At 44.5% G+C, this 16359-nt stretch overlaps 1 protein-coding gene across 3 annotated transcripts in view; it reads left to right on the forward strand.

The window, feature by feature from the left end:
- KIF26A (kinesin family member 26A) overlaps positions 1 to 16359 on the forward strand; it is a 141537-nt gene that overhangs the window by 31788 nt on the left and 93390 nt on the right. For 2 of the 3 annotated variants that reach the window (XM_090034133.1, XM_090034134.1), the window contains exon 3: positions 14378 to 14878. In XM_090034133.1, coding sequence (XP_089890259.1) covers positions 14378 to 14878 — 501 coding nt within the window. The remainder of the gene's footprint in view (positions 1 to 14377; positions 14879 to 16359) is intronic. The other variant, XM_090034136.1, reaches the window with a different exon arrangement.

Genomic DNA, 16359 nt, shown 5'->3' on the forward strand with positions numbered 1-16359 from the left:
CAACGTGCCCAAAGATTGGAAGAAGGCCAATGTGGTGCCTATTTTCAAGAAAGGGAGGAAAGTAGATCTGGGGAACTACAGGCCCATCAGCCTGACCTCTATCTCAGGGAAGATCTTGGAAAAAATCATCAAAGAGACAATTTTTGACAAACTGGCTGAAGGCAACATCCTGAGGGATAGCCAGTACAGATTTGTTGTGGGTAGGTCTTGCCTGACCAATCTCATCTCCTTCTATGACCAGGTGATATATCACCTGGACAAGGGAGAAGAGATTGATGTCATATATCTTGATTTTAAAAAAGCTTTCGATCTGGTATCCCACGATCATCCATAGGAAAACTGGCCAACTGCAGCCTTGGCTACATCACAGTCTGTTGGCTGGGGAATTGGCTCTGAGGTCGGACCCAGAGAGTGGTAGTTGACAGAAGTCAATTATTATGGTACACTGTGACCAGTGGGATGCTCCAAGGCTTGGTCCTTGGGCTTATTCTTTTTAATATCTTTATTAATGATGTGGACATTGGTATCAGATGCAGACTGGCCAAGTTCGCTGATGACACCAAACTTCGGGGTAAAGCGTACACACCCAAGGACAGGATGGTGATCCAGGCTGACTTTGATAGGCTTGGAAAATGGGCGGATGAAAACCTGATGGCTTTCAACACCGAAAAATGCAAGGTGCTGCACCTTGGGAAGAAAAACCCGTAGCATGCTTATAGGCTTGGCAGTGCTACGCTTGCTAGCACCGCAGCTGAAAGGGACTTGGGGGTCATGAATGACCACAAGATGAATATGAGCCACCAATGTGATGTTGCAGCTGGCAAAATGAGCAAAACTCTGGCTTGCATCCATAGATGCTTCTCTAGCAAATCCCAGGATGTCATCCTCCCTCTGTACTCGGCCTTGGTGAGGCCGCAGCTGGAGTACTGCGTCCAATTCTGGGCTTCACAGTTTATAAAGGATGTGGAGAAGCTTGAGAGAGTCCAGAGGAGAGCCACGTGCATGATCAGAGAGCAGAAAAACAAGCCTTATGATGAGAGGCTGAGAGCCATGGGACTCTTCAGCCTGGAAAAGTGCAGACTCAGGGGGGACCTGGTGGCTGCCTATAAGTATACAAGGGGTGTGCATCAGGATGTAGGGGAATGCCTGTTCACCAGAGCGCCCCACGGGATGACAAGATCAAACGGTCACAAACTCCTCCAAGACCGCTTCAGGCTGGACATAAGGAAGAATTTCTTTACTGTCCGAGCCCCCGAGGCCTGGAACAGACTGTCACCAGAGGTGGTGCAAGCATTCACTCTGTACTCCTTCAAGAGACATTTGGATGTTTAGCTTGCTGGGATCCTGTGACCCCAGCTGACTTCCTGCCCCTGGGGCAGGGGGCTGGACTTGATGATCTTCCGAGGTCCCTTCCAGCCCTGATGTCTGTGAAATCTATGAAATCCTCCCCAACGCTTCTCTGCTGGAGCAGACAGCCCAGCCCAGTGCAGGGCTAGAAAGCATGCTGGGATGCTGGGGGACTCTAACCTAACTTAAACCAGGAAGGGGTCTAGGACAGATGTTTCATAAACCGGTTTTGTCCAAATCAGTTAAGTCTGATACTACATTCAACCAGGTTTATCTTAAACCAGTTTCAGCCATTTTGAAACTGGTTTATGTACACTGAACTCTTGTTCTGTTACAGGTTTACACTAATTTCCGATCACTTAAACCTGTCTGCCTGTCCCTAGCCTAGGAGTGACTGGCTTGAAGCCCTAAGGCCTGCCTGTGTAGCCCTAAGGCCTACCTTCCTACTTACTTTCTTAAACAAAGCCCAAGTGAGAGGCATCCCTACTGCTTGTAAATTTAAAAAGCAAAGTCTGTCAAGTTTTTGGTACATCAGTTAAAACAAGAGCAGTGACACTCTAATTAGGATACAGGATAAAAGCAAGCTACATTGTTTCTGCAGATAGACTGCCTGGTGCGTTAACTACACTAGCTATGCACCGTGTATAACAATTTGTAGCTTGCAGGAGGAATGCACAATGGGCAGCCCTGCGGTTCTAAAAGCCAAATCATTGTTTTACACTCCTAGAGTGTTCAGTTGCTAAACAAAGACTTGATAAAATGAGGAAGTGGAAGCTGTGCAAAGAGGGTCTGGTTTCATGCCAACTATTGGTCTTCAAAGTCAAATTTAAATCCACAAAGATCTCTACTACTGCTGGTGTTCATTTGCCAAAATGTGTCTATTCCCAAACCTCTGTTGTGAAGGATCTTTTCAATTGGATTCAGATTGTTTGGCTGGAACAACGTTAGAGTTTATATACATCTGTCCTGCGTACTCTAGAAGAAATATATTTTTGGTTATGTCTTTTGTAGGACTGACTATATACTTGAGAGTAATGTTAGATAAGATTTTGGGCACAAAATGTGCTTCCTTAGGCTTGGGAAATACGTGCGTACAGCTTGTGAGAGATACTAGGTACAGGAATTAATGGAGTTAAAGAAAAGTGTACTCAAAGCATTTATCCAAAGTTGATGGGATTCCCACCTCTGAGGAAACATAACAGTTTTTGACCTGGGTGTAGTTCTGTTGAAACAACTAGAGCAGTACACTTCTATACCAATTAAAGATCTGGCCCAAAACATTGTTCATCTTCTCCCAGTTCACCAGTTTGTATCAGATGGGCAATTGGTCTCAGCCCACTTTTTCTTCACGTATCACAGTCCACCTCTCAATCAACCATTATGTCTGTTGGTCCTAGCAAGGGGTTAAGGATTGAATGAGTATAGTAATTTAAATAGCCTTTATCCCCTTGTAGTTTAAACTGTGGTTTTGAAGCATATTGACAGGCTAATTTGTATGCTACACGCCAAACCAATTAGGGACTAGATTCCGATACTCATGTTCACTGGCTTATTTCAATCAGTGAAATTACCTTGTAGAGTAAGGTAATAATCAACATGGATAAGGTATCACAACTTGGACTTCAGTCTCCAGAGTTGTCAGGTTTATTGTTTTCCTTAAGTACTAAATTTGTTTTTAAAAAGGAGAGAGAAGTTGTGACCTTTCATGAAATTCAGGTAGAGCTTTTATAGTTGGCCTTATAGCACTTGTACAGTAATGAGAATTTACCACCTAGCCGCAAAGAAGGAAATGACTAGAAATAGAAAAACGTTCACTTTATTTACAATTTCTAATTTTGCGCAGAAGCTTTTTGTCTAAGGATTTTTCTCAAATGATGTTTCAGAGGAAAGCTTTTAAAATAGGCTAGCATGGCTCTACGTGTTAAAACTGTTTTCTAAAACATTTTGACTTATAATACTAATAATAATACTGTGATAAAGACAGAATAATATAGATGGAGGTTGCAAGACCACATTTTCATATGAAAAAAGTCAGTGCTGAATCTGCACTGTGAAGTTACAGTAAGCCTCAGAACTGAGAGAGAAAATTAAAGGATTACTTAAAACCGACAATAAACTTACAAATTAAAAGTCATCATTTTTAAATGAAGTCATACACTGTTAAAAATAAGCATAAAATTACATACTAGTTTGGATGTGTAGTTTATAGAATACACAGAATGCTAAAATTGAATCAAATTAAGAAAAACATTTTCCAAATGCAAGTAAAATATCTGTTTAATTAGATCGTAAAGAAAGGAGATTAAAAGTAATATTTTTGTACCATAGTAATTACTGTGTTTCAGAAGTAGTCTGGTTCCTGTGTGTTGATTTAAATTTAAATGTGATAGCTGATCTCTTTGGGGTTCTTTGTTTTGTTTGTGTCTTTAATTATTTTAAATCACAACCATTACCTTTATGTTGTTTTCTTTCCACTAAATACGCTGCATGGCTGTTGACTTCAATGCCCTGCCTGTTCAAAATGCAGACCTCTGAGAGAGCAGCCTCTTACCCTTTGGAAGCCAGAGGTTAAAAGCCAAATCATTGCAGGGGACCATGCAGCAAGATAGCAGGAAAGGCTGTTGTAACCAAAGAGAGGCAGGTTAAGGTGCTGATGGGAGTCTGAGATGTAAATAAACCAGATTGCTCTCACTTCCTGTTTCCACCGTATTATGCATTCCAATAGCACAATTCATCTTTATGACAGGCACCTATTGCTTTAACTTTACTACGGGCCACTAAAGTACATTAAAATAGGCAGGAAATGGAATTAAACAGAGCTCAGTTGAGAAAACCTAAATGCATTGCTGTAGTTTCTGGTGTAAGGACACAATGCATTTTCAAGCAGATGTCACACAATGCTCTACTTCTGTATGAACATGAAGGTTAGTCTAAAGACAGGGGACATGTTTGTCAATTAGACTAAGATTTGTTCAAATTAATTTTCAGTTTTTTTGGGTTAGCCCCGGATAAAATATATAGGTGCCAGATCATCATGAAGATATGCTCATGTACTGTAGCTGATGATCCGGCCTATAAACTGAAAAGCATTTCCTATCACTGACAGCTATATATTTGTTTAACACTACATCTGCACATTTCAGCTATATTCAGGAATTTAAACATTTGAGATGCCCCGTCAACTCTGTTCCTGTGAAAGCCTGACAGCTTTTTTCTTTACTATATATATGCTGGATGGATATAGGGCAGTAGTAGTAGGGATTTACAGTGTGGGTTGCTTGGAGATACAAAGCTTCTATTTTTACTCCCATGGGATCATTAGTGCTGATGCCCTGTGATGTCACTTCCATGGTAAAGTTTTTTTGAAAATAAACCGTTCGCTCTATTCTTTCTCTGATTACATAGAATGGCCTCTGGTTTTGCTGAGTCCTGCTCTTTTTTCTGTCAGTGACTAAATAGTTGAAAGCACGCATCAACTTTCAAAGCGTTTATCAATATAGAAGATATTAGTGGATATTGCACAGTGTCATGTAAGGTAAAAACTAATTTGTAAGCAGCATAAGCAGAAAGCTGGAAAGGCAATTAAGTTCAAAAGTCATTAACATTGATCCTTTTGCACTGGGAAGGAACACTTCTTTAGCAGGAAACATCTTTGAAAAATGTTGCGCACAAATCTTTCTCTTTAAGCTTATATTTTAACGAGACATTTGGTTTCTTTGAATTTTCCTTAAGCCAAAAACTTAGAGCAGCATGTTGCTTCAAATTCATTTGAATTTTATGAACAAGGAGAGACCTGTAGGTAATTAGTGTGCTGGGTTGCTAGCAGCTTGACTTTCATCATTTGTTCACACTAAGTATAAGTTCTCACTGAAAGGATAGGGTTACAGATGGGTGCAGATTACTTCAGTGACTGCAGCATCTTAAGTGAGAATCCAGCTGCTTTTCTGCTTTCTCTCCCTCCTTTTGTTTGGGCAGTCCAAGTTTTAAAGATTAAACTTCTTCTCTTTTGCAGTGGGAAAAACAGCCATTAATGCTAGTTGTGGTTTAAGTGCCTAACTGCAAATTTTGACTAAGTCAATACATGTGTGGGTCCAGCTTTTCAAAGAGACTTACACTTGGCACTGACAAGGACACCAGCTTTTCAAAAGCATTTATGTTCCTTCAAGGCATGTTGAGAGTTGAGCTCTTTAGAAAATCTGCCCGTTTTTCCCCCCATAAAATAGAGCAAGACTTATTTGAAAACTCATATCTTTGGGCCTGATTGAATTTCCATTAAAGTTGGTGGGAAGGTACTGCTAGTTTGGCATGGATTGCTTTTTTTCAGTTGTGAAAGATGTTTCAGCGAATCCATTACACTGCAGTGTTGTATGAAAGTTCTGCAAACTCCTTGGTATTTGTTAAATTTCCTGAGGAGGAACTTCAGATGCTGGGATAGGAATCAGGTAAAGAAGGATGAAATAAAGTTTAGGATCCATGTAAAGCTTTCTGGACAGATTTTCATCACCGATGCTTATGGCTTATTTTTATTTATCATGGTTGTCAGAAATAAAACCTAAAGGCAAAGTGGGCTTAATCTCATACAAGTTAGAGCTGATGGGGATTGTTGCCATACATGTCAGTAGAATCAGAATTTGTATCTTTTAAATCTGCCTTCCTTGCAGTCCTACCTACCTTCCTTGTGCTCTAACCATGAATACACCTGTCCTGTGAATCCTTACTTGTATAATCCATGCTCATGTATGTAACACCAGTTAGTCATGAGAGTCAGGAGTAGTTACTTGGGCTAACAGTCACTTGGGCAGACAGTCAAAATGCCCACAGCTGAATTGATTTCAATCTTCCCAGGTTAGTCTAAACTGCACAGATTGAACCGATAAGCAGGTGAACAGATGCTCCCTTTTGCAGCCACATGCCTGCAGTGGCTCAGGCCAGAAGTCAGGGGGTGCTACAGCACGCCTCCCTGCTGGGCTGAAGCAGACAGCTTGGGCTAATGCTAGCTTGCCCACCCTGGAAGGGAGGTACAAAGCAGCCTGGGATGCTGGGGGATTGTGAGTTAACTTGAATCTGGAGGGGATCTGGGACAGAAGTTCAATAAATATTTTTAACCTAGATCAGTTAACTCTGATACCACATCTATCCAGATTTATCTTAACTTGGTTTTGGCCATTTTGAAAGTGATTTATATGCACTGAACTTTATGCTTTAGGGACAGACATTCAAAAAGCCTGAGCCTGAATTGATCAAATCTTTGCAGGTTAGTTTAACCTGCGTAGATTGAACGGCAAGCAGGTGAATAGGCATTCACTTTTGATTCTGGAAATGCCTGCGGTGGTTCAGGCTAGAAGCTGGGGGGAGGTACTAGAGTGAGCGAGCCCTCCCTTCCCTTCAGGCTGGAGGGAAGCTGAGCTGAGGAGGGTGTGGCCAGGCCCCAGCAGGTGAATATGACTGGGGAGGGGTTTAAACCTCCACTCTGGCCTGAAGGGACCTCAGTTGGGTTTGCCTGGCTTTCCCCCCATGACTGGCTCAGCACAGCCCAGGACCCACAGAGCTTCCCTCCCAGCCAGGGGGTGATCCCACTGCACCTTCCCAGCTGCTGGGGCTGGGGGTTTGCTTGGGGCAGCCCAGGAACAAAGGCCTGATTAGGGGGAGGGAGGGGAGTGTCCAAGCCCAGATGGAGACAGGTACAGAGGGATCACAGCAGTGGTGGCTTCATTCTGGACGTGAGCCCCACTGAGGAGATGGAGCGAGGCTGGCAAGGAAGGGGCTCAAGTGTGTTGGCACTATCCCAGGGCTCAGCCAAGCCAAGCTGAGTATGTAGCTGGGGGAGCAACTCCTGCCTGCTGGCCCCTTCTACCCACTGGAGAGTGGCACCTAGGATGGCGCCTGCCCCTGCAGCAGTCCACATGATGTGGGCTTGCCCCCTCAGCCCCAACGCTATTACCTTTATCTTGCGGGCCTCTGCGCACCAAGCTGGGCGTACCCTGCTTACTGTTCCCTTACTTGGTGGCAGCGGTGGTGCAGCATGGCCCTGTGTACTAGGCACCAGGCACAGAGTTCAACCCCTATGACTTCCCTGCTGCTGCTGCCACCAGGGGAGTCTGCCCTGGCTGTATTGGTAGGTACCACCTGCACCACTGAACTGTGGTCAACTGGTGGGTGAGTTGATGGCAGTGGCAGGGAAGCTATAGGGGTAGCACCTCATGCCTGGTGCCTGATATACAGGGCTGTGCTGCGCCTATGGCTTCCCTGCTGCTACCATCTGGAGCATGGCCAGATGCTGGCCTGGCATGGCTCCCTAACATGAAGGGGGCAGGGAGGGGGTTTATTTCCCCCTCCATGCCCTCTCCCATGGGGACCACAGCCAAAGTCTGCCAGCCCCTGCTTCCACCTCCACCACTAGCACCCAGCTAGGGAAACACTGGCTGGGGTCCTGAGAGAAGAGAGTAGAGGGGGGAGAATAAATCAGGCCATGCTGGTATCTGGGCACACACTCACCTCTGGAGCAGACAGCACAGCCCAGGGCTGTAAAGCATGCTGGGATGCTGGGAGACTAATTTAACTTAAATCAGGGAGGGGTCTGGGACAGAAGTTCCATAAACTGGTTTGACCTTAATTAGTTCAACCAGGTTTATCTTAAACCAGTTTCAGCCATTTTGAAACTGGTTTATATGCACTGAACTTTTGTTCTGTTACAGGTTTAAACCATTTCCTGATTGCTTAAAGAGGTTTGTGTGTCACTTCTGTCCCTAGCCATGTTGTGTTACAGATTTGAACTGGTTTCCAATCACTTATACCAGTTTATGTTTAATTTCTGTTCCTAAAGTTGGTAAAATTAAGTCAATCCTGAGAATTCTTGCTCATATGAATAGCTCAGGCTTCCCTGCGCTGCTGGTTCAGTTGGTTCCAGCCTGACTATTTGTGTTTGGATGTCAGGGTTTGCAGGGTTATGTTGGTTAGTAGCAAACAAGCTAAAACTGAAACGGGGGTTTTAGACACAGGGGAAACTTAAATGTTAACTGCACCATTAGCTCATGTTTGCACTCCGAAGATGGCAGTGGCATGCACAGAAAGTAGGTGGTATGATAGGTGTGACAGGTGCTGTCTGATTTGTTAATATTGTGCTATCCATTTGCATTTTAAACTAAGCTTCTTTGTAGTGTAGCAGATCAAATGTTTATTGGAGCATTGTTTTGTAGATAGTGTTAAACGATGTGCTCTCTGCAGAGTGCATACCTTCTTTGTCTGACTTTTTTTCCTTCTGTCTGGGAAGCAGGAACTGTGGGTAGAACATTCCCCCCTCCCCCCCTTGTTTGCACATAACACATTTGGTCACTTTAATTTTCCCTCTGTAAAACAGTGTAACTTCCCCACAAGGCTTATTGGAGCTGAGGCCAGTGAAGTGGAGATTCCCTAGGTTTAAGGGTTGTCACAGGATAGTAAAACCCCTTTAATTGGGCTGTCTTAACTTTTAAGTTATGTTTAATGTTTTTAACAGTAACTTGCATTTCCTTTACCCTTCACGCCCATCCATTAGCCAGGTGTTTTTGTCACACTGGGTGGAAAAATAAAAGTAATCTAACTGCACAGCTGGCCCCTCAATGAGAAGCTGGAGGATAATAGCCACAGCTATGAAAAAGTGATTACAGAAACTGGTTGAGTAGTTTGAATAGCCTCTCATAACTGCTAAGTAAAATCCAAAGGCTGAAAATAAGAACTTTTTTTTCTAATGCACTGCATCATTTCAATCTGCATTATATTACATTGATATGATCTTTACAATTAAATTTCCAAAAGAAACAGCTTTCACAGAACATTCATGGTTCATATTTTATAGAAGTTTTATCTTGTGCTTATGTGTGTGTTGTTGAATTTGTACCGGTTGCTTTACATAAAAGTATGTAGTATAGGCCTGCTTCTGATCTCTCCAAAAAGTATGTTTATTTAATGAGAAATCAGTTTAATTTAGTAACATTGTTTAATTGCTTATTTCAAAGATTTGAAATTTGACAATGATTTTAAACATCACCAGGTTTGTCACCTAGGGCCACATCCTGTAGACACACATGCATGTGCACTTTCCTTTATTTGCATGAGTAGCCACACCCTGTGTCTCTGGTTTGTAGGGCTGAGTACAGACAGTAAGAAACCCTGAGGATGAGTTAATTCAGTCTTTGCAGGTTAGTCTAAGCTGCGGAAATTAAACTGAGAAGGAAGTGAACAGGCATTCATTTTTGATTCAGGAAATGCAGCCACATGCCTGCAGTGGTTCAGGCCAGAAGCTGGGGGGTGCTAGAGCACGCCTGCCAGCCACTCCATGGCTTCTCCCGTCCCTGCTCCAGCAGAGGGAGCCAGGCCAGGCCCCAGCCGTGGACTAGCCAGCTGGAGGGGTTGAATCTCCCCCTGGCCCATCTGGGACACCAGCCCTCTTCTCCTCCCACCCCCTTCCCGGCTCAAGGCTGCCAGGCTGAGGAGGGCATGGGGGGGGGGAGGGGCAGGTAGTGGCACTGAATTTCTAAAAGCCTGTATGAGATGAGTCCTTTCTCTGAAGTGAGCATGCATTGAGCACAGCAATTTGCAACTTCAAGCACACAACAAAGAACAACCAAGAATCTTCGCCTAAGCTAAGATACAGCCCTGTAAAACACTGAGAGCACACAGCTTAGTCCAACTTACAACGTAAAGCAAGAAGACAAGAGAAAGCCTTGCATAAGTCTTGGGTAATTCTGAGGGCAGAGTGTCCTTACAGCCAGGTATTCAGAAAATCCTCCTGGGGGAAACGGCAGGTGGCTGTAGGTGTTGGAATGGAGATCCCCGGGTCCCCCAGCCTCTTCCTCCTCCCCAATAGCCTGGGGGAGCGGAGGGGAATTACACCCCCTCCACTTCTCTTATCAACTGCTTGCTTCAGCCTTTGCCAGAGGTGGGGGGTGCTGGTGTCTGGTCTCTTGCCGTTTTATAATGTAAATGTAGTTCTTTGTCGCCTTTGGTTGCACCAGCCCAAAGTGTCCTTCTCAGGCTGTTGCCCACCTGCCCCCTGCTCAAGCAGGGGGCGTGGGGAGCACACTGAGCTGGGGAAGGGGGAATTAAAGTGGCTTCAAGATGCCAGCCCCCAGCTAGGGTTTGCCTGGGGGGGGCAGTCCCTCTCAGGCTGTTGCTCCACCCCCGCCACTTAGGTGGGTCAGAACCGGGCAAGGGCTGCCTCCCTGCAGACCCAGCCGGGTTTCTCAACCTCTACCCCTTCTTGTCAGCCAGCCCTCACTGCTCCAGCTAGGGAGCAGAGGGGCAGGGCCAGCCCTGCTCTCTAGAGCAGACAGCACAGCCCAGCCCAGGGCTGCAAATCATCCTGGGATACTGGGGACTGTGATTTAAATTGAGCCAGGGAGGAGTCTGGGACAGAAATTTTCATAAACTGGTTTGACCTAAATTAGTTAAGTCTGATACTACATTCAACCAGGTGCATCTTAAACCAGTTTCAGGCATTTTGAAACAAGTTTTTGTGCACTGAACTTCTGTTCTGTTACAGGTTTAAACCAGTTTCTGGTCACTTAAACCAGTTATGTAACTTGTGTCCCTAGCCTAGGAGAACTACCCTGGAAGTCAGTGTAGCTAAGCACGTATGACTGTTTGCAGGATTTGGCCTAGGAGGTTCTACTTTGAAATGCTTTCCATGTGCTGTTGTGCCTTTTAAGTCTCTTGGTACACAATGGTATTGCATTCATGAGGATGCAGTAACATTTTGTATTGTTGAGAGAACTAAGACTTGTGAGACAAAGTAATATCTCATTGGATCTGTTACATCCATGGCTTTTTAGTGTTTAGTAAAGTTATTAATTTCTATTCCCATGCATGTCCTCTGAAGGTATTGTGGAGACTTTTTGTTGTTGTTGTTGTTGAGGACAAGGACTGTGAAGTCAGAGATGGTGTGGATGTTTTATGAAAAGTGTTTGTTGTAATTTTTAATAATTTCTGTTTGCTTGCTTCTTGTTCTCAAAGGAAGCCTACAAGAGACTTTCAGAAGATGGGCTTGGGAACAGAAATTCTTAACTTAACTGGACACCAAAAATCATGGATTTAACCATTTAACAATTTAATGGGTTTTATGGCTCATCATAACTTACCTTTTCCTCTGCTAACTTCTCTTAGCTCCACAGGTATAAAATCCATTAACAGAAAAAGATGAAACAGAATCAGTTTTTACAAGGCAGTAGCTTAGACTGTGCTTGCTTCTGTCCTAAACCTGATAAAGGGTATCTGGAGCCTGAAAGCTTCTCTTTGGTCTCTCACAGCTATAAAAGTTGGTCCAGTGATGAACACTGCGTCGCCTCACAAATCTGGGTTCTCTTATCCCTGGACCATCGTGGGCACAAGGCTCTGGCTTAGTAGGGTTTGCAGAGCAGTGGTTATAGAAGATAGATTTTTCAGCTTCAGGGAGTATTTTTGCTTAGTAGTGGATTTGAAAAAGATCCCAAAATATTAATTATGGAGTTATGGTACTGCTTCTTGCATGACGTAGAGCAATGGTCTCCAACCTTCTTAAACTGAAGATTACTTTTTGAAGGAAAGGGCAATCTAGGATCTACCGTACCCCTCACTCCGACTGCCCCCCTGTGTACCCAGCAGGTCATTGGGTGGGGAGGGGAAAAGGCAGATTAAGGTGTACTGGGGCCCTGGACAAGCACGGGAGCTAGGCTTCCTGGTGCTGGTGGGGGAGGCTGGGTGGACCCTGCTGGGCTGGGGGCAAATGACCACCTCTTCTCCCTGCTTCCCACCTCTGGTACGGCTGAATGTATACACACGCATGCATGCACACTCTACTCTCTCTTTGCACATGGACACAGATGCGCACAGACACACTTTCCCTTCACAGGACCTCGCCCCTCCTCGCTCTCGATCACACAGAGGCAGCCCTACTCCCCCTCCGCCCCCAGCTGCTAGCTGCTGGTGGTGCAGTCTTGCTCCCCACCTGGCCCCCATTACACTTACCTGCAGGGAGCTGCTGCCCAGCTGTCCTGTGCAGCCACACAGATACAGAGGGCCCGGGTGGGCTGGGCTGGGAGGGTGCAGGGGGGCTGAATTTGGGGGGGGGCTATAGCCCCCAAGGCCCTCCCAGTGCCGCTGCCTGCAAAGGCACAGTGCAACGCTCCTGGACCGGCCCCCAACTGCCCCTCGCCCCAGGTGGGGCACGGCACTCCCATCCTGGCCCACCCCCCTCCCCCAGGCACAATGCAGTGATCCCAGCCCTGCCCCCACTTCCCCACAGTCACATTGGTGGAGGGGCCCCACTTCCAGCTCCCAGGGAAGCAAATGTGAAAGCTGCAGTTTTAAACTTTGTGCCAAAATTGGGTGCTGAGTTTAAAACTGCAGCTTCCACTTCCCTGCTGATGAGGATCCCAGGCCTGAAATTGGTAGAGGCCCCTGGGCTTGTGTCCAGCTTGCCCATTCATTAATTTGCTTATGGGGCGGGGGGAGGGCAGATTGAGGTCCCTGTGGTGAGGGAGGGATGGGGCAGGGCCAATATCTGGAGCCATGCAAAGGGAGAAGAGCCTAGAGTAAAACAATTTCAATTCAAAGATCAATTTATTTGTAGACTGTATAGAGAAAACTGCAGTTCAGGTAAGTAACAATAGTAACTTCCTTTTTATTATATTGGTGTAGGATTGTAGGCACTAACCTATGAAGGTAACAGTGAAAGCAATGCCAAAATTTCACCTGAGAATTTAAGAAGTCTTTTAGGACTTCAAGTTCATGCTGCAAGTAAATGTCTCAGCCAAAAGAGAATAATAAGCAAAGCAGAAACGCCAATCCCAGATTTTTTTTAAAGCTTTATTGATGCATGTTATAATTAAAAACAGAATCAGTTGGTTTTCTAATAGGATATTCATTTCCTAGAGAGCAGTCACAGCTTGGAATAAAGCAGCACATTTTTTTAAAGAGAATAAATCTGAGTATGCTTCTAGCATACGTGATGTGGCTCAGGTTACTAGCTTTGTCTGTCCATGTTATTAACAAGCAAATTAAACATTTTCACTTTTTTTAATTAAACAAATAAACCTTCAGCTGCGCTGTGATCTTTCATTAAAACCTTAATTGTCTGGAGAGCTCAACATGAGTGCTTGAAGTTGGTCAGTTCCGTTGCATGGCATTAGTGTTGGTAGCAGATTTGCAACAGAGCTGGATTTAATCTTTTCCTTAATGCTTACAATCCTCTGTTTGGGGAGAGGAGCCATTTGCATGTTTTAGGAGATAGGTGACAGTATCTCTGAAACGAAGGCACAGCAATAGCTTTAAAGTGTCTGGGCAGCCATAAAGTGAATTTGCACGAAAAGGAAGATTGGTAGAAACAAAGTAAGTGTTGCTTTTAAATAGGCTTTGGTGCATGTATTGTGACACCTAAGGTGGCAGTGGGCTCCAGATGTGTTTCTCATCAAAGCAGTTGCACTGTAAGGAAATATTAGCACATCCCAGACCACAAGGTCAGAAATTTAGTTCCCAGCTACCCGAGGAGCCAACTGTGGGCAATATCATGTAGACTGCTTCTGATGCTACTTGATTATTCATTGCTCAGGGCGAGGACAACATAACATTTATCAGGTCATGCTCTAATCTTTTTAGTGCTCTGAGGCCTAATTTTCATGGGTTTAAGATGATTGCATGCCTTTGAAATGCATTATGATATTAGCAGGTCTATACCAGAACTGGTTTTGTTTCTGAACATGAAAAACACAGGGATTTTAAGAGGGTAAGTAGATGAGTAGTTATCAAGTGCACCACAAGTTCCACTGCTAAACTCAGATAATAATTTTCATGCTGGGCATTATACAAATGGAGCTCCTTATGGTTTATTAATCAGTTATGGACTGTGAATCTATCAGGCTGTTCAACACAAATGTAAGGTAGCACAATTCCTTCAAGTACCACTAAGGATGAAGAGTATGTTGTACAATGTATTTCTGTGTTTCTTCTCACCTGCATTTTTGTTGACTGATTTTTTTTTTTTTCTTTTGTTTTCTTCTCCCCTCCCCACCTCCTTCAGGATCTGAGATTATCAGCTTTAATTTTTGACAAGCTTCAAGTGCCTGACTATTTACAGAAAAACAGGAATGAAGGGGAGAGCAGATGTGAAATTTGTGCCACCCACCTGAATCAGCTGAAGCAGGAAGCCATTCAGATGATCCACACCCTTAATCAAGCCAGCTATCAAGAAATAACTGATGCCCCCCAAAGCTCTGCATCAGTGACTAGTGTGTTACCGAGGATGGTCACAGTGTCATCGCAGAGGGATTTGCCACTCATTGCTGGGCAGGTGGGTAGACAGTCTGGAAAACCAACAAACCTTTTCTCTGGGACAGAGAGAAAGAAGGGACTTGGATGGCCTCAAGGCACAGGCAATTTTCCAAACTCCAGTGTTCAAGTAACTGTGGCTCCCAGTGGTCTCAGTGGTGCACTGAGTTCAGTGACTATCCAGGCTCAGCAGTACCTCGAGGGCATGTGGAGTATCTCCAGGGTGAACAGCTTTCTTCCTCAAGCTTGTCTAGTAAGTACTGACAACTCGGATGAAAAGATTATTTTTAAGAGAATCAGCTCAACATGGTCTGAAGGGCATCTCAATAAATCAGAGTTAAAAAACCACTTTAAAATTGTAGTCTTTCCAGCAAATATATATAAACAAAATTGCTTTTGATCTTGGGTGAAAGAACCACCTTTTTGCAAGTTTTTTGCACCCACTTTACCTTTGCATATGCTGATAAGTGGTGTTTGAATGTCACATACCTGGGGTCTGATTCCATAGAAACATCTTGAAGGCTAGGTACAGGCAGTCAAACAGCCTGAGGCTGAATTGATTCAGTCTTTGCAGGTTAGTCTAAACTGCACAGATTACATTGAAATGGAAGTGAACAGACATTTACCTTTGATTAAGGAAATGCAGCCACATGCCTATGTGGCTCAGGCAAGAAGCCGGGGGATGCAAGAGCATGGCTCTCTGGCTGTGTGTTTACTTCTTCTTGCTGCCCCTGAGGTCTCTGGGATTTGTGGTCCAAAATTGCAGCAGCAGGATTCTGCTCATCACTACTTCTTCCTGCTTCCAGGTGCCTCTGGGATTTGTAGTCCACAGTTGTAGCCAGCAGTAAGTTTCAGCAGGGGAAGGGATGTTTAACCACCCCCCTGGCCCCAGCCCCCAGCCAGGGTTTGCTGGGGGGGGGCAGTTGCCCTTCTGTAGGTGGGGCTGCATCCCCAGTTGGGCTTGCCCCCATCCCCTTGTCAGCCAGCCCTCACTGCTTCAGGTAGGGAGCAGAGGGGTGGGGCCAGCCTTGCTCTCTGGAGCAGACAGCCCAGCCCAGCCCAGCCAAAGGCTGCAAAGCATGCTGGGATGCTGGAGGACTGTGATTTAACTTGAACCAGAAAGGGGTCTGGGACAGAAATTTCATAAACTGGTTTGACCCAAATCCGTTAAGTCTGATACTAGATTCAACCAGGTTTATGTTAAACCAGTTTCAGCCATTTTGAAACTGGTTTATACGCACTGAACTTCTGTTATGAGTTTAAACCAGTTTCTGATCACTTAAACTGGTTTTTATGTGTAACTTCTCTCCCTAGTCCAAAGGTCTAAATTCATCTTAGGTGTAACTCCACAAGATTGAGGGGAGATGTATTCTATGAATTTGACTCATAATTCTGATTCTGCACTTCTAGAGCCTGGTTGAATTCAGTGGGTGCTAGAGATCGCATTACTCCAGTATCGTATCTGACCAGTTTATGACAGGTCAGGTCCACTGAAGGAGAAGGCTGTTCAGGATATTAGTAGATTCCTTTGTACGTATAAAGGTCATTATACTTATGCTCCAAACTCCACTGATGTCTCTTTCAAACATGCATGACTTCTAAAATATATAACGTCTGTGTTAAGGGGGAAAAAAACTTACTGAGAGAAACCTGTTATTTCAAGAGTGTATGAATTGCAAGATTTGTCTTGCACTGCCCATTGAGAAGCCTTTAGGAAAATGCAATAAATGTTAT

Source organism: Crocodylus siamensis, chromosome 2, assembly GCF_052110815.1.
Source record: "Crocodylus siamensis isolate JL-2025a chromosome 2, ASM5211081v1, whole genome shotgun sequence".
NCBI classification, from domain to species: Eukaryota; Metazoa; Chordata; order Crocodylia; family Crocodylidae; genus Crocodylus; species Crocodylus siamensis.